The sequence below is a fragment of the Thrips palmi genome, unplaced genomic scaffold, assembly GCF_012932325.1.
Source record: "Thrips palmi isolate BJ-2018 unplaced genomic scaffold, TpBJ-2018v1 HiC_scaffold_12, whole genome shotgun sequence".
Taxonomy (NCBI): domain Eukaryota; kingdom Metazoa; phylum Arthropoda; class Insecta; order Thysanoptera; family Thripidae; genus Thrips; species Thrips palmi.
This window is the reverse complement of record NW_023144623.1, coordinates 2871972-2895397: the sequence shown is the minus strand read 5'-3', so window position 1 is coordinate 2895397 and position 23426 is coordinate 2871972. Positions and strand designations below refer to the sequence as shown.

Below are 23426 nucleotides of genomic sequence, written 5' to 3'. Positions count from 1 at the left end.
GCCATTTCGGGCCCGACACATGCCCGCCTGCACTGCAAAACGGGACATGGTCGTCCTTACTAGGGGAGAACTTTACCTCGGCGGGGAAGAACCTCAAGCGGCTACATGCCCCTGGCTCGCAGAGTGCCTTCCCCGCGGGTTAGTGACAGGCCTTTCCCATGAGGGTTGTGCCGTCCCTACCCTGGGCCAGCCTCACCAGGGTTGCCAGACCCCTAGTGCACCGTCCCGCCACCAGAGCGCGCTCAACCCGCCGCTTCCCGCCACCTTTCAAAATAGCCTAAAACCGCCTAACAAAAGCACCATCCCGCCTAAATTGGCGGGGAAAATAGTAAAAAACCACATTTCAATGTTTTCAGGCTTTATTTTTTTTTCTTTTTTTAAGACAATAAAAAGGGGGCCCTAACCCTATGCAGTTTTCTTGTTTAAGCCCTAGAAATGAGAAAAATGACATTAGTATATTGTGATTAAGACCAATGGCCTCAAGTCATGAAAAGTAAAGCAGATACAAACCCTGAGAATACGGTGATTTGCCTACCTAATTTTGTGGCTGTGGAACAGCAGCGTTTGCATCCTGCTGTTGCTGTAACTGTCGGCTCCGGCTCTGATGTTGGACCGTTTTGGCGTGATCAATGAGACATGACCGTCGGGCCCTCAAGCATCGCTTACAAACTTTGCAGAAGGCTTCGGGCATTCCCATATTTATTAATGTCTGGGAAGTTTTCTCCAACCAATCTGGAGCAAAGTTGCCATTGAAATCACAGAAAACAATGATAGCCTACAAAGGGTGCACGGGTAAATTGTGGTTATGTTATTTACCTTTGAATTCAGGCAGCTCTGCCCACTCTTGGCTATACCTTTCCAGGCCTCTTCCGTATTTACCCATGGTCTAGTCTTGTCCACTTATACTTTCCTTGAAGTCACACCGGTGCAAGGTGCAAATTCAAATGCTCGTGCGCAATAAAACTTCTATAATCCGCCGTCCGATGACGCTACAGTCGAGGAAACAGGTGGTATGAGAAATTCCACAGACGATCAGCCACTCCAAGCGCGCGGGAAAAATAAACGCGAAGCAGATTTCAATGCTGTAATCAGTCTTTATTTTTCATTGGAACAGTGCGTGAACGGGAGACTAAGGCTCGCCAATCAATAAAAATATGAAACGGGTGACTAATTCCCGAAAATAAAAATAAAGTCAGTCTTTACAAAATTATAAGGGAGACTAATGCCCGATACAAAAAACAAAGTAAAAATTTGTAAGTTTTAAAACTTAAAGTAGTAAATTGCCATCCATCATAGCGTCCACTTCGGCTACAAGATTAAGCATTTCATCCCATTCTGGGATGGCAGCCAAATCATCGGCGTCCAAGTCACCGTCTTCAAGGGTTAGGCCGATGGGAATCTGTTCAAAATAAAATAAGAACACGAAATTAATGGATTATTTTTACAGTGACTTCGGGTGACTTCCCTCGGGTAGAAATGAAGTTTCATGTATGGACCTGTCCTGGAGCTTCTGGGATAATTTCCTCGGGGTCATCTTCTTCCTCGGATTCTGCCTGCTCGCGATCACTGTGACTGACTTTCTTTTTGGGCGCGTACATGACCTTTGAGTTAAAGTTATTCACCATGTCATCGGTCGGTTCAAATGTGTGACAGCATACGCCCAATGACTGGAACAAAGGTGGAGAATTTACAGACTTGCTGCGCTGCCGATACTCCGCGTCCGTCGCGTGTCTCTCGCGCGCAGAGTAATGACATTAGACCTAGTACTTACCTGCAAGTGAATGCGGACTCTGAGAATCGCTTCAAGCATCTCGAGACCAATGCGATTGCGCACCTTGGTCTTAACAATCCCCAGCAGGCTGAAAAGCCTCTCCACCAGGGCATTGCTTAGTGGGAGAGTCAGTGCGGTAAGCACGAACCTTGAAAGATCGGGGAAGGCAGGTTGTCCTGCGCCGGTCTTGAGCTCGGACACGGCCGTCCAGAACTCGATTATGTCAATATTCTTCGCATCCTTTTCACCTGGACAGAGCTGCTCCAGCTTGAATGATCCCAATTTGTCCCACTGCATTTCCATGGCTTCTTTATCAATTCGATCATCACCTGGTGTTAAAAGATTAAGGTATAAGACACAGCAATTTCAACAATGGTGCACTTGTTTAGTTTATCAAACATTACTTACGGACAAGATCCAAAGGGAGGTCTCTGAATTTCGGACGTCCCTTGTCACCGAGGGCAACAGAAGGCGTGAATGCACCCATTTTCTCAACAGCTGCAATGCAGGATGGGAGTCTCTTCACCATGTCTTGCAAGAGTCTGAAGAGAAAGTCACGGCAGTTGCGCTGCACAGTGGCCAAACGTTCATCTTGGATCTTGTACTTGGCTGCAGTTTCCCAGAATTTGCCTTTAAATTCTACCAACTCGACAGGCTTCAGATTTTCTTCCCTCAAAAGTGCAGTTTGCAGTGCTTGCAATTCTGTGAGGCGCAACATCCCGGACTGAGTCTGCTTGAGGGCTTCGTCCTTGATGAACCATTTGGCAATAGTAAAAACAAGTCTTTTCAGCTCACTATAAGCGACAGAAATATCTGCCACGGCGCTTTGGAATGTGACATTGATAGATGCCAATTCCTTTAAGACTGGATTCAAAAAAGCGAGGTACAAGGCGTGAGTACCGTCATCATGCAAGGAAGCAAGCTTGTGAGACATGGGGCAGTCCATTTTGGGGTCCTTCAAGGCCACATTTCTGAAAAGGGTCTTGAGTTGGTCATATTGTGCAGCGTGTGCCTTGACAGCTCCATACCATGATAACCAGCGGGTGGCGCCCATTTTGATAAGCTGAGGCGGGGAATTCCCTTCAGTAATTGACTGTAAGCAAAGAAATACGCGCGTTAATAATCTATGCTACTGCTCACCGACAACTCACGCAACACCACCATGAAAATATTATAAAATATATTACCTTGTACAGCTCTTCATATTCAAACTTTCTCAAGGCACTATGGGAGAACCAGTTTCTTGATTCACGAAGCAAGTACTCCACACTGCCGGGAATAGCGCCGCTTGCTTTGCTAGCGCTAGTGTCTAGGCCATGGCAGATGCATTTTATCAGGTGTAAGTTAGGATTGTCATTTTTTCTCAGCAGAGCAAAAACGGAGTGGTTTGAGCCACAGAGATTTAGGCCTCCGTCAGTGCCTAATGCAAAGATGCGGTTGGGCTTCAACCCTACTTTCAGAAGAAACGCTATGAGCGCTTCGTACAGTACATCGTGAGTCGCTCGTGGGGTTTCAATAATACCCAATTTATCCACTACCATTTTTTTCCTTTTGAAGCTGTAGTACCTCACCATCACTCCCATCACTTTCAGTGCAGTGTTGTCAGTGCACTCGTCTATTATAAGGGAGTACCAGCCGTCTCCTATGTCCTCCACCAACTCTTTTAGCATAGCTGGAGCCATCACCTTACATATGATTTTGCTACACTTAGTAGGGATGTAAAGGCCGGTAATATTACCGGTAAAGAACGGTATAATACGGTAAAATACCGTATTTTACGGAGACCCCGGTAAAATTGGTATTTTTCGGTAATTTTGAAATATTGACTTATTTGAACTTCTTTAGCTTCCATACGATTAGACAGGACGTACGGACTGAAAATAGCGCTTCTTTTAAACTCTTGGTTTGTATCTGCCCCTCGTGCCACCCCGTGTACGTGTAAGACGTCTAGCCACTTAAAATTAATGTGAAGTTAATGTTCTCTTCTTTTGCAAAACTTGTGGAAATCAAAATCCATTTACGCGACCCAAATCTCCGAAAGGCAAATCAAAAACCTTTCTTTGTTGCCAAGGTTCATATAATTTTAACTAACTTAAAATTGAAAAGAGGTAAATCTAGGGGTAGATATTTGTTAGAAATTTGAGCTGAAAAGTGTAATGAACATTGGTATGGTTGTTGGACACCTTGCAGCCTTTAAGGAAAAAAGTTTCTTCATGGAATTGAGACAACTTACTTGGATTACGAGAAAAACGGCGCCCGTTTTGTTAATTCTTAAGTATATTTGGGCAGTTAACTTTGCTGCTCTACGCATTTCTTAATCCAGCCCAGTAGGAATAAGTGAAAAGCAGTCAGATTCAAAATTAATTTGGAAGGGTCTAGTGGGAGAATAGTTCATATTTTTGACCCACAGGGTCTTTCGTCCTTGTCTATTTCAAATATGCGACATTGTCCTTGAGTCATGATGGTTTGCAACCATGTTTGGAACGATGCGGCCGATAATTAATGATACACCCTCACCCAAATGAACCTCTTTTCCCCCTATTTCACAAGAAGAACCACAGTTACTTCTTTAAGTCAAGAAAAATCAATTTTACCCAATTTTACCGTATAATACGGTAAAATACCGTATTTTACCGTAATTTACGTAACTTTGAATCTTACCGGTATTTTTGCATCCCTAACACTTAGTGCGATGAAGCCTCAAATCAGCAAGCTTACTGCCGCCGCCCAAAGATTTCAGTAGCTCTCCCAAATGGTCAATAGTTCTGATACTTGAATGACATGCTACATGAGCAGAAAGTTTCAAGTCATTAATTTTGGACTCTGCTGACTTAACTTTAAACCCTGGAAATGTAAGAAAAATAAATTTAATTTATTGTGATGTCTTTACGATTTGCCTTTAATTCATGAAACGTAAAGAAACGATACAAACCATGTGTCATTAGAGTGCTTTGCTTATTGCTGCGTACAGTGGGAACAGCGCTCATGTTCTGCCGGTGTTTAGCTGTCTTGGCATGTTCTTTCAGATCAGCTTTTTGCGGCCGCAAGCAGCACTTGCACACCTTGCAATATGCCTCGGCTTGTCCCAAATTTTGTAGAGTCTGCGAGGTTTTCTCAAGCCAATCTAAACAAGTGCCAATGTATAAAAGAAAACGCCGAAAAAGCCTATTTATGTGCCGGAGTAAGAGGTTAGGTTACTTACTTTTGAATTCTGGTTCTTGTTCCCACTCCTTATTATACTTTTTCTTATACTTCCCGTGCTTACCCATTATTGTAAGTGAGTCAACATTGACTTGCTATTTCACACACAAATTCAAAACTTCGAGCGCATGCACAGCTTTACTGGATGGCCGCCAGATACCGTTAGGTGTATGGTATGAGAAATAATACGGTGCAGCTACCTGTCTCTGCGGCGAGGTATCGATACTCGCGACTGGGACTCGAAACAAGTCGAAGCAACCAAAAAAGGCCATTTTGACCCCTTGAAATCAAAACCGCCCAATTTTTTTTCATTTATAGCCTAATTTGCGATTTCCCGGAAATCGGAATTTCGACCCGCCGACTGAGACCAAAAAATAGCCTAAGTGGCGGTTTCTAGCCTAATCTGGCAACCCTGAGCCTCTTTTGAGCTTGACCGAGTCCGGAACCCGCCTGCTTCGTCCCTTGTTCTCGGGAACAGTTGCACTTTCGGTGTCTTCTTCTCTTCTTTCTTGACGCGTCTTGGCAATTGTTACTTTGCTTCACCCCTACCCTTTTCTTGATGCGACCTCTCGGCTGGAACAGGACTCTAACCCGAGGCATTACGCCCACCCCATACTCGTGTTCGGCCGCCACGGCGTCCGTCGGTGTGAGGCCTGTAGCCCTTCCCCGCGATGCTTCTCTGTGTCGCTCTGCATGCTGTTGCAGGCCTGCGACTACGAGAGAGAGGGCATGTGCCCCGTCTCATCCGTGCAACACAACATGCAACGACTGGTTAGGTGCGAGGCTGGTGTTCTTCGGTCACAAGGGTCGTGGGGGCTGGAGGGGCGTTGCGCTGTATCCGCTCTCGGGGTGTGGGACAGCGCGTTGCCCTCGGGCCCCGGCTGGCCGGCCGGTCTGTCTGCTGAGCGCCAAACCGCGGCCCCTGCTGGCAGCCGGCCGCGCCATGCGGACGGGGTTTGTCGTGCTCCCGATGGGAGCGCCCGATAGGTAGGCAACCCCTTGGAGCCCACCGTTGTTGGTGCTGCCTACACGCCGGGCGCGTGGGTGGTTGGCGCCGCACCGCCGCTGTGACCGCGACCTCGGCAGGAGGCAGGCCGTGCGTCCCCTGTTGACTGCAGCGGTGGCGGCGACGGCGGGGAGGGGGTGTCGGGGGGGGGGGGGGGGGGGGGGTCGGGATGGATGACTCGTCGTCACCCATTACCATTACCATTACGGGCTAGACCACACATGATCCCCAGAAAACCGAGAAGATTGCGGGGTTTTGCCAAGGGCAACGGCGGCGGTGTAAGTAAAAGTACTACGGACCGACCTCGTTAAGTTCTCAGAAGCATGACTCACCATTCGACCGCTGAAGCCTCGGAACGTTTTGAGGAAAACCATCCTGGGTTAAGCTGAAGGTTCACGACCGTAAGCTACTGACGACTTTCATTCTTAATAAAGTTACACTTTACAATTGGCTGTCTACTAACTGAATGCATACTTGGCCAAGAACGCACTCACAAATGCATACTTGGCGAGAACACATTTTTTTAAGTGTGAACTTAGAATAAGTACGTTGTTCTGCACAACTGCGTTCTTGGCCTTGGCCCTGTTAACCTCATGCTCCGCATTGCACTTGTAATGTGTAAGCACACAAGGATCTTTGTGGACGTTAGAAAAAAAGTTATCTTTGAAAGCGTAATTGCATGTGACATCTTTAAGAAACTTACGTTTGCGAGTTTCCAATGTAATGATTTCAAAATCACATTCCTGTACACAGTTTGGACGTGTCTATTTCAAAATGTGGGATGTCTCAAACTTCGCGGTTTTCACTGAATTTTTATTAAGACAGCTTACCGGATTTTCAAAGTAACTATTGGAATACTTCCGAAACTTTGTTACATTTTGTGCCAAAAAAGAAACTGTCACTGACGGATTTTTTTTAACCTGTAGCTTGATGACAAATTGGGTATGGTATCGCCTTTTATCACCCTTATCGCCTATATTTTTGTACTACCATTGTGAAAATGCCGTAAGCCGGGGTAATATGAGACGCATGATTTTTATCGTTAGAATTATAATGCTCGAGGCATTTGATGACTCATCCCTGTCAAACTTCACGGCGAAAAATAGTACCGTCTAGAGTAATTAGCTTTTTACAGAAGTGGCTCTCTTTGTGGCTGAAAAGCGGGCTCAGAGTGAATCTTACGCGAACCAAACTCCGTCTCATACTCCGAAATTGTCCCATATTACCCCGGCTTACGGTATAGGGAGGATCCAGTCGGCTCCGATGTTTGTCAGAAGAGTTTGAGATAATCGTCAACAATGTTTGGAAGGTTTTTGGCCCGTTCCGTTTATTTTTTGTAAAAAAATGACGGATAGTATGATCCCTGCTGTGCCTCCGTCCGTCCGTCCGAGGACTTCCCGTGGTCCGATCTTGACCAAATTTGGTATGCAGCCTCCTTGGGTGATCCTTAGAACCGCCCGGTGGCAGCAAATCCGAGCCCCGGGGGCGCTGCTGCAGGTGCATCATGGCCTACATGGGGTCGAGGAGGATTTCGGCGACGGATACAGCTAGGAGGGCATGTAGGGGTATTTTTGGAATCAGGGTGACAAGACAAAACCAATGGTGCCAATTTCAAGCAAATCGGAGAAGTTTGGACCCGGGTTCAAATCCCAGTGGGGTATATTTTGAACATTCTTTTTATTCGAGTGTTCGCATTGTTTCTGATGCTTTTCAGGGTACTGATGACGAAAACTACATTTATTTTAACCCCAGACTCAGGTTTAATTCCCGTCAGGGTCAAACATAGGCGAAATTTGTACGCTTCTTAATGTACGGGACGGGCCAAAGTTGCCGATGAATATCGCTACTTTCACGGTAAAAACGTAACCTGGTTTTCCCAGGAAGCCTGTGGTAGAGACATAGGCGGTTTCCAGGGAGTTCCTGGGAAAACCAGGAACCGTTTTTACCGTGTTCCCTGTAATTTTTTTCAGCAGTCATAAGAGCTTCATTTCTATCAGGGAAGAGAAAACATTGAGTCAATAAGCAGCGAGACTTTATTCGTTTGGCCTGTGTTTCCTTTTTGTGAACTAACATTACTGACGAATCGTTAAGAACACCAACGATTCAAATTCTTTCGATGTTGAGTTAGGATTTTGGAGTTCAGATAGTAAGTTTTTAACTTCATAAAAATTAATATAAATATTTATTTTTTGATTCATAAATAATTAAATAGAGCCTTACAAATTTAAGGAATTTAAAAACACGTAACAATGTTAAAATAATGTAATTCTTGTTGAAAAACTGAAGTTAACGTAGTGCACCCTTTGTACCAGAGCTCACTCTACATGCATAACTGTTGTTTAACAATATTTACAAACATCCTCTTAACAATTCTGACACTAGGCACAAAGTTTGGCTGAATTGTCTAGTAACTATTGATGCCTGAGCCACACTTAACAAGCACTCGGTTCGCGATCAAGTCTTTTAACGTTCGGCAAGGATCATTATTGGTGCAGCAATACTCCATCAATAACTGTGCAGTGCACAACTGGACGTGTTTGACGAAGTCCACAACTGACCACCTCGCCCTGCCGCTCCGACTGGACCACTCCTCGTAGCCGCACCGCAAGGGGCAGGACAAAATGCCTTTCTCGCCCCGGGAAATCACCCTCACCTTCACGTCGGCTCTCTCGTACTCAGCCCACTCAAACAGAGTCCTGAGTGCACTCAAGGCAGCGTCTGCTAGTTCTAACTCTTGCTCAGAAAAATGCGATGCGTTGTGGGACAACTGCGCCAAAGTAGGTTTGCGTCCTTGCCATGCTGGCTGTGATGACGTTACACTGACGTGAACCCTGCTGTAGTCGTTTCGAGATATCTTTGCAGCGACAGCCGATTTACAGTCAATTGATACACTAACTTCAGAGAAACGCTGGGCTGGTGAAATAGCGTACTGAGATGGTGACTGGGCAAAAACAGCTGGTATCCGAGGAGGCCTAAGTCCAACTGCCCCAAGAGTCATGGAAAGCAGCACAGGGTGGTGGTCGATGAAAGCCGGATGAAGTACGGTCACGGCTGGGACCGAATTCACCAACCTGCGGCTAACGTAGAACCGATCCAGCCGGGCAGCCGAGCTTCCCCTTGAAAACGTGAAGCCGGGCGACATCGGGTGGCGTTGCCGCCACGCGTCTCTCAAGTCCAGGTTCTTCACAAGGCTCTTGAGTCCCCTGGACGAGCGAACTGTACTCGTCGTGTCTGCCTTACTGAACACACAATTGAAATCCCCTGCAAGCACGACACAGTCCGGAGCACGACCGGAGAGCAGTCGCTGCATTTCCAAGGAAATTAAGGCGAAGAACTTTTCCCGTCTAGGGCGCGCTTTCGGCCCTGACGGCGCGTACACGTTGACCACCGCGAGATTGCGGACGAGCGTGATGATCGCTCGCTCACCGTGCGTCCACCAATTGCAGTGGACCTCGTTTATATGCAAGGGACCGCCCTTCTTCACCAGGACGGCAGTGCCACTGCGTGAGGAGCTCGCGTTCACCAACTCGTCATACCCAGGAATGGCCAGGCGAGGAACGGCCACCTCTTGGAGCAGGGCAAGGTCAACGTCGTTCCGCCGTAGCAGGTCAGCGAGCTTTCCCAGTTTTGCGCGGGATGAAATTCTAGAGGTATTAAGTGTCAGTACTTTGAATACTCCGTCTTCAGACTTCATTTTTGGTTAGGTCTTGGCTTTGGGTCTTTTCAAAGATTTCCTCAGACGTTCACGTGGATGAGTCACTTGGGCGGAGGCGTTCACTTGGTGACGGTGTGCTGAGTCCAGTACGTTGCCGACTCCAACAGCGTCTCCACGGTAACTTGGTACGTTGCAGTTGGGCTTCAGTCCAGCACAAAATGCTCAAAGTAACGTGACATTTTGTCCCATTCATTTCAACGTGATGGGAGTGCATGCATGAGTCGTACCTGCTTAATTTTGTCGATGTTGAGAACTTCTACTGAAGCGTCTTCTTTTCTTCCCGACTGCGAGATGCCAGTGTGCCGTGTGCCTCGCCCGCGCGCACCAGACGAAGTGTCGAGGAGGGGGAACTGCGCACCGGTTTTGTTGAGCGAGGCACGCGGCCGATTCTCTGGCAAGGACCCGCTCCCCTCTCCGCTCACACGTGCGCTAGCTCTGGGTGATCCCTGACCACGGTTTCGTGGAGCGGAGTGTGGTGGGGCCCCAGCTGGTCCGCGCCGATCAGCCTGGCGAGATTCTGACGTCATTTAGGCGAGTCTTGGAAGCAACGGGTGGCGGCGGTGGAGTTGCCCACACTACAAGATCAAATGTGTGCTTAGTACACAGCTGTGGGAGCGTACTTGCAAGTACACATCTATAGGTGTATGCTTGGCAAGTACACATCTATAGGTGTATGCTTGGACAAGCACACATCTATAGATGTATGCTTGGACAAGCACACATCTATAGATGTATGCTTGGCCAAGCACACAGGTGTAGGAGTATGCCTTTAAATGGGTGGGATTAGAGTGTGCTTGGCCAAGCATACACCTATAGATGTGTACTTGCCAAGCATACACCTGTAGCTGTGTGCTTGCCAAGCACACACCTATAGATGTGTGCTTGTCCAAGCATACAGCTATAGATGTGTGCTTGCAAGTACGCTCCCATAGCTGTGTACTAAGCACACATTTGATCTTGTAGTGCACCTCCTCGGAACGTGAGAGAGATCTTTTATGGCAGTGGCACACGCTAAAACTTAACAGCTGTTTCAGCCATCCCCTCCCCCCCCCTTTTCCTTTCAAGGCATTAAGGGGGGGCGGGGGACAGGCCTGCGAGCACCGGGCACATCGGCGAGTTCATGAGGACCTCCAAGTTGACCGCCACTAGGGCTCTTCTAGCCCCTCGAAGGCAAGTCTGTAAAGTCACGCAAGCCGCACGATAAAAACGGTTACAGTGTTAATAGTATAAACCATGGCTTTCCCAGAGCGCCTATGGTAAAGATATAGGCGATTTCCAGGCATTTCGTTGATTCCTGCGAAAACCAGGAACCGTTTTTACCGCGCGACGACTAAATGTTCTTGAGTCGCTGGGTGCGCACCATACTTAGTCTCCTTTTGCCACCGTTGGTTGGATCCTGAACAGGAGTCCTCCGATTGGCACCCACTGCCATCCTCTTTCACACTCTTGGTTTTGCAGCATTTGGGCATATTTTTGTTTAAAAAGAGGTTTATTTCACTTTTAGAAGGGTTTTCAAGGGACAGCAATGAAACGTTTTTCTGGTGCTGGCAGAGAGGAAAAAAGTTAAATAAGAATAACAAAACCAAACAACAAAAAAGTATAGGCAGTTAACAAAACGGCAATATCAAGAGTGATCACATTACGCTTTAAAGAGGTTTGGTGCCGCTTTAAATATTAGGCGCAGCACTTCCCGTGATTTTGGGTCACTTTGATATTCGGCCGGAGTACACTTCGAGAAAAAGTGTGGATAGTTCAATCAAAGTAAAACTGTACAATTAAAGTACAACAGGAGTTGTGTAAAGTACAACGAAACAAACCTCAACGAGGCCTGGACTGCACAGCACTCGTCATGCCGGTTCCATTGTACTTTCTACAACAATTGTTCCTGATTCCTGATAAAAAATTTGTCAGAAATATATGTGCTTTTGTTGTGGTTATTTCTTGCAGTGTAGCCATTCAGTCGTCCCATCACTTAAGGATATGCCCATGAGACTCGCCAGTAGCTCTGAACGTAAATTTTCTTGTACACTTTGTGCAAACTCAAATGTTTCACATGCATTGTTTATTTTCGAAAATTCGTAAACTCACGGACGGCACCTTAGACTACCCTTTTCAAATACTGTAGAAGATCCTTCAAGCGTATGGCTGAGAAAACATCGAGCGAATAAGAAACGAACGAAGTACATCTAGCTCCGATGCAAGAAAATAATCGAAATTTTAACTCTGCATTCGGAGTGTTGTCTACATCAATCGAAACGAGTGCCCAAAATGCCCATGCACGGCAAAACTACCGCCTGGGATTCCCAGGCGGTGCCTGGAAAATAGGCCCTTTTCCCCATGATGCGCCTGGGAATCCCAGGCGGTACTTTTGCCGTGTGGGCATTGCAAAAATGTTTGCAAAAGTGTGCGTGCGCTTTCGCACTTCACGAGCAGCGGCCTACCATTGCACCAATGGGTCATTCCACGCCAAGTCGTCAAGGTTTTGAGGGACGTGTCGGCCGAACCCAGCGGTATTTTCAGGGGTTGTAGGCACTATGGGCCCATTGAAGGCCCGGTACTTTTTTCCCCGGAAAGTCGACAGGGGTCTGAGATATCTCAAACTTCATTTTTGGTAAAAGAAATTACCTATCAACCTAAAAAAAATATATTTCGGAAAGTATTTGTCCTTTCTCAAAACCGCTTATACCGTTGGAAAGAGGAAGAAAAACTGAAAACGATAGGATTTTTTCCAAAAATTCTTGGACACTTTTACTTTTTGCACTTTTATAGTGAAATGTTAAAAATTATGCAACTTTTTTGTACCCTGATCAAAAATGACGTTCTATGGCTCAAAATGTACCTTGATATGTCCTCTAAACGAAAAGATCAACGCCCCAATGTATTTTGTTTAGTTCGAACTAAACAAGAACTCGAGAACGAGCGGTTCTTGTGGACCACTGCAAGGCTACTTTCCCGCTGGAACGGCTCCCACGCCACGCTCGCCTTCTCTGTGTTAGCGGACGTGATCGCCAGGGTTCGGCGACCGTCAGGTAGGATTCCCACCTCACTTTCCAGCCCACTAAGGAAGCGCTGGACCTCAGCGCCTGAAGGGCAAGCAAGGGAGAGACTGGGAAGCACGAAGGGTCACCTACACACACATTTTTGGGGGTTGGCCGCGACTGTGCTCCGCGGTGCGCGTCGCCGCCGGTGGCGGACTGCGGAACTAACGAACTTGGTGGTGTGTGTTGTTTCTGACCATCGCTTGTTTGGATTAGGTGTCAGGCAGAAAGGTTCGGATACTTGCTGAATCACGCCCTGCGTTTGTTCCTGGCAGTTTGGAGGTGAACTATGTAAGTTCTATAGAATAGGCATATTTGCAATATTTGCAACGCACCAAACGTGGTTGGCACCCATTTGACCACACCAGTTGGTGCGTATAGACCACGTCCAGAAACCAAGTGCGTATCCTAACAACTTTAGGGGCTGCCTGCCGGGGGGGAGAGTGAGTAAATGGGTGGCTCGCAGCCTGCGTGGAACACCGATACTCCCCAGGTACAGCCCTACGGGTCGGCACGGCTCGGCGTGTGCGGACAGCACCAAACGAGTATCGTATGCTTCCATGAACGTTTCTTGAATGTAGATTTTCGTTTCTCTTCCCAACCCAACCAGCTTTTAGTCATCTTTAACTAGTTTTGTCACTGCTGTCAAAATATTGCAAATATGCCTGTTTGTATTACCTATTTGTGCCAAGACTTGAGCCTTGACCCAAAGCCCTAATATCTGGAGGTCCGACATGAGCCCGGATTGAGCCCCGACCTGAGGCTCGAGTCCGGGCTGAGATCGGGGCCGTATCAAGCTCACGCCGGGGCTCAACTCGGTTTGGGGTTGGGATTCAGGTTGGGTTTCTGGTCACAGGGGTACAAGGATCGTGTCCTCTATGCCAAACAAATATCAACTATGAAAAACACACCTGCAGTCAAAGTAAAATATTTGGTGTTCAGTTATTCCCCTGCCCATATTTTCTCCGCACTGACCCCTCCGAGAACACTGAACAAGTGCATACTTGAAACATTTTGACAAGAGTGACAAAGCCAGTAAAAGATGACTAAAAAGTGGTTGGGTTGGAAAGGGAAACAAAAATCAAACTACGGCAGAGAGCCCGTCGTGAATCTGAACCAGCAAATGAATCAGACTTAAGCCACGCAAAGATATTCTCCAGTGTAGAACTTATATAGTTCACCTCCAAACTGCCAGGAACAAACGCAGGGCGTGATTCAGCAAGTATCCGAACCTTTCTGCCTGACACCTAATCCAAACAAGCGATGGTCAGAAACAACACACACCACCAAGTTCGTTAGTTCCGCAGTCCGCCACCGGCGGCGACGCGCACCGCGGAGCACAGTCGCGGCCAACCCCCAAAAATGTGTGTGTAGGTGACCCTTCGTGCTTCCCAGTCTCTCCCTTGCTTGCCCTTCAGGCGCTGAGGTCCAGCGCTTCCTTAGTGGGCTGGAAAGTGAGGTGGGAATCCTACCTGACGGTCGCCGAACCCTGGCGATCACGTCCGCTAACACAGAGAAGGCGAGCGTGGCGTGGGAGCCGTTCCAGCGGGAAAGTAGCCTTGCAGTGGTCCACAAGAACCGCTCGTTCTCGAGTTCTTGTTTAGTTCGAACTAAACAAAATACATTGGGGCGTTGATCTTTTCGTTTAGAGGACATATCAAGGTACATTTTGAGCCATAGAACGCCATTTTTGATCAGGGTACAAAAAAGTTGCATAATTTTTAACATTTCACTATAAAAGTGCAAAAAGTAAAAGTGTCCAAGAATTTTTGGAAAAAATCCTATCGTTTTCAGTTTTTCTTCCTCTTTCCAACGGTATAAGCGGTTTTGAGAAAGGACAAATACTTTCCGAAATATATTTTTTTTTAGGTTGATAGGTAATTTCTTTTACCAAAAATGAAGTTTGAGATATCTCAGACCCCTGTCGACTTTCCGGGGAAAAAAGTACCGGGCCTTCAATGGGCCCGTAGTGCCTACAATCCCTGAAAATACCGCTGGGTTCGGCCGACACGTCCCTCAAAACCTTGACGACTTGGCGTGGAATGACACCAATGCATCCTCAACTCATTGCATTTATACACTGGTAAAACAAAGGCATAAAAACTACGCCCTTTAGGGCATAAATACTCTTTTACGCCCTTCCCAAGGGCATAAATCGTTTTATGCCCTTGGGAAGGGCGTAAATGGTATAGGAATTTCAAGCAAAATTTTAATGCCCTTCCCAAAGTTAAATCGTTTACGCCCTTTAAGGGCATAATTTTTATGCCTTTGTTTCACCAGTGTATGCTCGATGGTCAGGCCTGATAAAGTCAGATAGAGGCCAGTGGGTGGACGGGGCGTGCTTCCGCTCCTTTCAAAGATTACACAGAACGATTTAAATTCACCCAGTTCATTGGCTGCCCTCGCGATGACGCATTCTTTCTCAGAAACAGCTGAAGGGGAATATACGGTAGAACAGGGGGAATACTGCCTCTAGCGCGTGGGGAGAACCGGCTCCGTTTGGCGAACATAAAACGAGGCGCCAGTGTCCTCTCGCCGCCACTTGCTCCTGAGTCCCCACGCAGTGCGTACCGGTGTTCGCGTCACTCCAAGTCAAGCGCTTATCAGGCTTCGATATGGTATCCAACAACAACGGAAACTCACAGGTAGGTTTAACAACTTTTGAAGAAATGCGTCGTACTACGAAGGATTTCTTCGTAGATTTTACAATGCCTACGTTTTCCGTTATATACGAAGCGATATCGCTCCGTACAGTTTTTACTGTGACTCTTGAGGCTATCACATCACAAACCGACGACGGGTGCACTCGCATAATAACGCGAAATAGCGGCGTGATACCCGAAAATTAATCCTCAAAATTTTAAGTAGTTTTTGGTTGCTTTTGGCTGTTAGCCAATTCTTGATGAGTTTGAGGCGTAAAAGAGCGTGATAAGCGAGTGATAAGCATAATAGTCAGGTCACAGGTTCCGACAGCATCTAGACTACCCCTCGTTCAGACCTGAGCCTCAACCTGTCACAACCTAACCGAGTGGTTCGATTTTTGTTTCAGACCGATCCCGAAGTGATGGCGCAGCTACAGCTCTCACAGCTACAGCTCCTCGGTCAGTTACTGGCTTATGCTCAGTCTGCGTCTCAAACACCTCCCGTGGCGCGCGGTACGGGACCTGTCCACCAAGAAGCTAGTACGCCGATCGCTGGAACCTCAGGCACTCCCTCACGGAAAAGGAGTCGAAATGACAACGGCAACGAATCTTACAACAGCCCAGGCACATCGGTCGCAGCGCAAGGCCTGCCATCGCCCCCGGGACCATTTGGCTCTCAGAGCGGATCACAAGTTTCGAAAGAGGAGGAGGAATTAGCAGACGCGGCTCTGAGTGCTATCGGAAATCTCTTCGAATGGGCCAGCTTTGCGAGAAGCGACGTTAAAGCAAAGGTGTTCTCACTCGGAGAGAAGGGCGTTCTGTCGTGCCCCCTGCAATGTGGCTTCCAGGAAGTTTGCAGTCGCACGGATAGACGGAATAATTTCTCCGTTGTGGACTTTACCAAGCACGTCCAGTCCTGCATTGCAGAAATGTTGCTGGATCATTGTTGTATGAAACGCGAACGTGGACAGTTCCTCCGGGCCTTAATCAATAAACGTGCCAGTCAAGGTGGTCACGGGTATAGTTAGGCACTAGTTTAAAAACGAGCATTAGTATTTATTTTTCCTAATTAAATGGGCTACTTTTTACGAGAGATGAAGTGACTTTGTTTGGGGTACTTTAAAACAATACTCTGAAATCAAGCACTGTGAGTCACTTACAATTTTAGAATGAATTGTTACGCTTCGAAGTGCAAATGTACAGCAATCTTCGCCTGACGTGAAACCCTATCTCTATGCCAAAAAGAATATTTATCAATAAAGAACTGTGAAGCAGCCCACGACTCTTTATTTTCTAGCCTTGCATGACGTGCCCTTTTGACGTGGGATGTGTAACAGAGTGTGTCTTTTCATTGTGTCGATTTTATAGCGAATATTTTGATGGGAGGAAAACGAACGGAAAGCACCTTTCGGAAACGAGGTAAGCTCGAAACAGGCTGACAGATGCTGCGAGCGCTGGCCTCCACTTCCAAAGCGCACTTTTTCGTCAAATTGAAAAGTAATTATAACTATCAGAGATAAAATTTCATGTAGAATCTAAAAGTGGCCGCGTTTGCTCTAGCTGAGAAGGTAAAATATCAATTGTAGGTCACGAATCAAATATCGGCCATTTGGTTTGACTAGAGACCTAGATTTGACGGGCCGCTAGAAATTCATGAATATGAGCGAATCGATTTTAATTTCGGTATGGGTCTTCCCACAGCCTTCCTGTATCACCCGAAATGTCGCGGATGTCCGAGCAACGACCACAACGCTCCCTGCGGGAGCGGGAGAAAGGCCCTGAAATTAAAAAAAAAAATACGATTTCAAGAAATCCTAGGAGTCACGAAGTCAATTTGATTATTGTGTAAGAGTGTGGAGAAAGAAAAGAAGTGGTGTTGTGAAGTTGTGGCTCAGGGGACTACCAATGGCAGTGGTACCAATGTGGTCGATGTGCCACCCGTCGAAATTTAAACTTGACAATAAATAGAAATCAAAATGCTGGTAAATTCAAAATATTCCAATGCTAATGTATTCCGCAGTGTTCTGACAATGGAACATCTTTAAAGTCCATCATTATTAAAATGTTCTTAGCAGAAAGAAGGCAGTAAAATTTTTTTCACGGGTTGGCAACATCTTCTCGGCGTCTGCGCCCTTGCGAAAATCGCGAAGCTGAAAGCACCAGCAGTCGCGCATTAAAAATGCCCCTCCATTGTTGCTGACGTTGAATTGTTTGGGTTGTTTCAAAAGGCTATGGTTCTCTAGTCATGTTTTCTTCAATTCTGTGTAATAGTTCTCACTCACAACGTATTAACACCACGACGGTTGGTTTGACAAACTTCATAAACTCGGGAGGGAAGGTTTCGAAACGCGGGTGAGTCTTGTTCGAGGAACATGAGCACTGCAAGTCGCGAGGTGGAGCGAAGTGGTCCTAGTGCTAACTGAATCACAACAACAACAAAATTGTTTTGTTGACAGAAAAAAAAGTGATATTTGAAAAACTTTATGTCAGAAAAAAAGAACTTTTGTATTGCTAATTTTTTGTGAAAATTTTTTTAGAAAGTTATCACATTAAAATTGAAAATTTGTCTTATATGAATTTTCATTAGCAGGAAACAAAGAAAAACAAAAAAGAGAGCAAAATTAATACAGATTTCAAATGCTACAGTTGGTTAAACTGTTAACAGGTTGCAAACCTACTGCGCATGTCCAAAAACACTCCGATCAAGAAGTATTATTGGATAGTTCTACCCGAAAAACTGCGTTCGAACCGACACCAATTCTATTGTTGCATCTTGTCTACCTGCAGTCAAAGAAATTTTTCATTTCGAACGTGCCATTTCAGCTTTTGGAGTAAGCTGTACAGACCCAAAATGAAGCTCGGCTATTGGTCCTCCCCGGCTCGGCTCCCCCCACTCCCTTTGACGAGTCGAGTTTTGCCATGGAAACGGCGATTTTGACAGCAAATTTCTCAAAATTGGCCGTTAACTTTTTAACCAGATTTCAGCATAAGAATCAGCGTTCAAGTTCTACAAGTCTGCAAAATCTCATTAAAATCGTATGGAAAATTTCCGAAATGCATAAAGGGCCACACAAATTGAATCTCGGGCCGGCTGAATCCTGGGTATACTATAAGGCTACTTCGTGCCTAAAATTGGGCCTATCCGAGGGCAAGGAAAAGGGAAAACAGAGATGTTTTAGGAACATTTTCAGAAAATCGAATTATGGAGTGAAGGGGAACGCCCTTGCCGAAAGCTTTAAAAATTGGTGACCAACAATTGGTTCCCAAAAATTAATTGTGAGCCAAAACAGCCTGTTATTTTCGTAACGGCCGAAGCTACTTTGGCGACCCATGTTAAATATTTATACGTTAAATGTGCATTTTTCATAAACGTGACCCACAATTGAATTTTTACCTTATCCGTATGTTTTGGAGAAGGCATGGTCACCAGGCGAGCGCCTAGCGTTCAGGCAACCCATCTGCCACTGCCAAGGTCGGGGCCTGATTCTAGATGCCGCTTCGTCATCACCCATTCCCAGAAGACCTAAAACAGCAGGATTTTCGCAATGTGTAACGGCGAATAAGTTAGAAGACCTACGGGATTAACCATCGATTTACGAACGAGTCTTGCACTCTAAAAATCCAAAGAAGCATTTGCTTCATAACTGCGAAGGAAATGAAGGCGTTGTAGAATTGCTTCATATTACCAAGTATTTTGCTTCGTATTGCGAAGCATTTTGCTTCATGATACGAAGCATTTTGCTTCATGATACGAAGCATTTCTTCGTAGATTTTGCAATGCCTTCATTTTCTTCGTATTATGAAGTGATTTTTCGTAGAGTTTTTACTGTGTGCCGTAACAGGGTTTACAATGCTGCCCTAGTGGCGACAATCCACGCCGGCGCTTTACCCTCACCTTGGCCTACGGTGCTAGTGTGCCTTCGGCAGGCTCCTGTAATCAAATCGACATGATAGCACTAGGCAAAAATAGCCTTTGACTTTGGGTCATATGCTGGGGGCTTCCGGTCTCAAACTCCCACTCCGGGATTTGGAAACAGAGGGAGAAGGTACGCTGGTTAAACAACATGTCAATTGGCTCCACTTCTTCGCAAACGAGGGATAGGAAGGAATAAAAGTCGTTGTAAAAATTTTCATCTAAATAAGCCACACCAGAATTCAACCTGGTTTGAAAGTCAAAATGGATTCCATTTTCGTTATCAGCACTCTTAAAAGGACAGGAAATGATATAAATCTGAGTATTTCAAATATGTCACTGAAAAATTCCATATTTCCTGCCGTTTTTATACAGTGTTTTTTTATTTTTGTTAAATGGATTGAGATTTGAGGCAGAGTTTTACTGTGTTGCGAGCCAAGGATATGCGTAATGGCCCTGAAAAATCTCAGTCGAATCAGCCAAGCCGTTCAGAAGTGACACACACATACATACAGAAAAAGTGTTTCAACCTAAACTACGACTCGTCGTTTCAACTGCTGAAGCCTCTGAATTTTGCTGGGAATACTTACCGCTGTATAATGCAACAGCTTAGGCAGCTCAATGCGCTTCTTTTCTGCCACAGCTAAAACCTTCAATAATTGCCTTGCCTATTGATCCTGCTTTCTCCGGCTTCTCTGAAGGGCTCTTTTTGACCCGTCCTACATCAATGTGTGGGTTTCTTATCGCGGGCGACGTGGCTTTCGGGTCGAAACATCGCGACACCACATGCCTTATATAGGACCGCACAACAACTTGTGACCGAGTAGGCGCGACGGACTTCATGGCAAGCGGAGGTAGGCAGCGACCCGAAGCACAAATGGCAGGGGAAAACAAAAGGATTGTGGCAGACCAAGGTTTAAGTTGTCATCGGTCGACTTTGAACGATTGTCTCAAGAATTTTTTGACCGGAGCCTATGTTTCGAGCGCCTTCTCTTCCTATTCCGCAGTCATTGCAAGTTTCCCTCCCAAGTCTCATCGCCGTACGACACACTAAATGTTTTGTACAATTTTGTACGAGACATCACAGTTTTTTTTTTGTGCACACGAACTTTTTGTACAAATTTTGTACATAAAACTGCCTTTATCTTTGTGCAAAATCACACGTGTACCAATTTGTTCGAAAAGTTCATGTGCACAAAAACTGTGATGTCTCGTACAAATTTTGTGCAAACGCATTTAGGGTGGACGTACATCGTTAATGCATCATACGTCATCAATGCATACAATCCTATCGCACTTCTGCCTGCTAGCAGGAAACGTTTCTGGAAACTCAGTGTGTGCACACAAGTGAACGAATCTACGTTTCGTTTTGAAAATAATAGGTGAGGAGTGACACCGAACGCGTACCAACATCGATTATGAAGCCAATCGACCCCGAGTTTTACTTTCGTCGTCAACAGTCGACATTGTTATGACTGTTTAAACGCGCTCCTCTCGTGGTAGACCAACTCAATTTTGGATGCCGAGCAGACAGTTTTGAAAACACCCAACATCCAAACACCCCTTATTTTGAGGCAAGGGTTTGTTTGAGACCAAGAGCGCTTCTTAATTATGCATTCCTTTTCATTTCAGTGTTCCTAATTTTTCTCCCTCTTGTACTTACAGGCTGTGTTTGATCGTGATTTCAATGCCAAGGTAAACCAGTTTCACTCTGATTACTTTGTGAGAAACATACAGTACATTGGCAACAATACGGCTATTGTGGAGGTACAGTGGTGTATGGCACAAATTTTGCTGCATTGTTGTATTAAATAATTGAGGGCATTTTATTCCCCTTTGTTTACATCATGTTTTACAGATGAGTGATGCTGAAGCAGCCGAAGATGTGCTAGGGTTGTACTTTGATTTTGAAGGCAAGGAGCTTCAGCTATCCCGACATGATCCTTCCGAGCCTGCCCCTCAGCCAACTGAACCTTCCCCAGAGGTCCTGGTGACAGGTGTACCGGGGCCCTTTTGTGAACAATTTGAGGTGAGATTCGCATTTTCTTCACTATGTGTACCATAGGATCTCAAAACGGTTTCGATTTACTGTCCTTTCTCCTTGATGCAGTTGTATTTCAAAGAAAGGCTGAAGATGCACATGACTCTAGGGGAGATACCAGGAGATTTTAGAGTTGGAGAATATTGTTGGCTGAGCGATAGCGAAGCCTGTTACTCCAGTGCGGTTGAAAAGTTTTGTCTGTCTGTCTGTCTGTCTGTCTGTGTGTGTGTGTACACTACTCCTCCTGAACGGCTCGGCCGATCTGGCTGAGATTTCGCAGGGTTATTAGGTATGTTCTTGGCTCGGCACACGCGAAATTTCACCATCCTATCTCAAGTGGTTCAGTTTTTATAGCCGAAAAACACCTAAAAAACGGCGAAAAATCGAGTTTTCTGTCGGTAGACCTCTCCTGTCTGGATGAAAGGGGGGTCTGGGGGGGCGGAGCCCCCCAGCCACGACAAGTTAAAAAGTTACAAGGGTCAAGATCGTGGAATTTGTAGATGAAGCACCTCTATCTAGAATGAAGGGGGGTCTGGGGGCCCCCAGCAGCATGCAACAGTTCTGAAGTAACTGATGATGGACAAGCATTGTCTGCCGAAGGCAGCCTAGCGCCGCAGGCCAAGGTAGGTACGCCAGGCGCGGATTGGAGAAACAGGCAGCGACACATCGCGAAGCCTGTTACGACAAGACGCGGTCTGGCGTAAACCTACCTTGTGCTTACAATTCATCTGTCATTGTTGAGGTACACAAAAAATGTTGAGGATATTGCTTACTTTAAATGTTATTATTTAGTCACCAATACATCCCAACATTCGCATTTCATTTCTAGTTTGAAAATGCTGCTGCTGCAACCAAGTTTTGCAGCTTCAACACAGAAAATAGATTCAAATACAGAAACAGCTCACTTGTTTGTGAGCAGCAGTTGCAACGAAAGAGCGCACCAAGGTCATGCAAAGTTTTGTTTGAAAATGTTGTGCCACCATTCAGTGAGGTAAATTTTGAACTAGTGCAATGTCTTATGAAATTTCCTTATAACGTTCTGTATGTGATCCTGTTTTGATAAGGTCACTCTGAGAAAAGGGTTGAAGGTTCTCCTGGACAAAACATGTGAATGGAAATCCAGTGATGAGGAACGCTTCATGCTTTTCGAAGGCTATGATGCTGTAAAGAAAAGTGTCGTTGTGAAGGTAATTATAATTTAATTTTGCTGGCATTTAAGTCATATATTGAGATTGAACACTGCTCCCTCTTCCTTGCCAGTTTGAATCTCCAGATGCTGCCCTTGAGGTAGTAAACGGGCTGAAGAATTTTGAGTACAACTACGAATTGGTGTCAACTTGCATGTTTGACTCAGAAGGGTTTTCAAATCCGCAATCTAGCTTTGTTGAACTTAGTAATGTGCATCCGCCCTTCTATCCAGTAAGTTCTTTTGTTACTGCTTCTGATATAAGAGTAGGTTCTTCTAAATCTCTGAAATGCTTATTTCAACAATATCCAGGCTAGCATGAAGAAAGGACTTTTGAAGTCTCTGATCTCTCATTTTGCATTGAGTGAGCACGAGGATCCTATCGTAGAATTTCAAGAATACAAGAAAAATTCACAGTCAGGGGGCGGAGCCCCCCAACCTGACAAGTTGAAAAGTTACAAGGGTCAAGGTCGTGTAATTTGTAGATGAAGCAACTCTATGAAGAGTAAAGGGGGCTCTGGGGGCGTAGGCCCCCAGCATGCAACAAGTAAGAAGTAACCGACGAGGGACAAGCCAATGCCTGCCGAAGGCAGGCTAGCGCCGAAGGCCAAGGTAGGTGCGCCAGGCGCGGATTGGAGGAACAGGCCGCGAGACATCGCGAAGCCTGTTACGACAAGACGCGGTCTGGCGTAAACCTACCTTGTCTTATACTTTTTAGGGGTTCCCAAGAACCCCTATTGTCCGAGGTCCGTGGATTCTTCCCCCCCCCCCTCTCCGATTTTCAAATAAACAACTGTAAACTATTTCAACCATGAAAAAAACGAAAATTCCAATTTTTTTCGAAAATTCATCGTGGAAATTTTCCGTAAACGCGAAAAACATAAATTTGCAACTATCGAAAACGAGAACCGTT

At 45.9% G+C, this 23426-nt stretch overlaps 1 protein-coding gene and 1 long non-coding RNA gene across 2 annotated transcripts; both read left to right on the top strand.

The window, feature by feature from the left end:
- The first annotated feature begins 15222 nt into the window (after window positions 1-15222).
- LOC117639924 lies at window positions 15223-16648 on the top strand. The gene is made up of 2 exons (XM_034375998.1): window positions 15223-15376; window positions 15781-16648. Exons 1-2 carry the CDS (start codon window positions 15347-15349, stop codon window positions 16399-16401), a joined length of 651 nt encoding a protein of 216 aa, XP_034231889.1. The 5' UTR covers window positions 15223-15346; the 3' UTR covers window positions 16402-16648.
- Window positions 16649-21938: 5290 nt separating this feature from the next.
- Window positions 21939-22490, top strand: LOC117639931. The gene is made up of 3 exons (XR_004587390.1): window positions 21939-22069; window positions 22157-22318; window positions 22392-22490. It is a non-coding gene; the product is annotated as an uncharacterized LOC117639931 (long non-coding RNA).
- The last annotated feature ends 936 nt before the right edge of the window (window positions 22491-23426 follow it).

Excerpts from the sequence above, each read along its gene's own strand:
- LOC117639924 (XM_034375998.1), top strand. The coding sequence starts at position 15,347 with ATGGTATCCAACAACAACGGAAACTCACAG. Across the intron at positions 15,377-15,780 it reads ACAACAACGGAAACTCACAG|ACCGATCCCGAAGTGATGGC; the intron begins GTAGGTTTAACA and ends TTTTTGTTTCAG.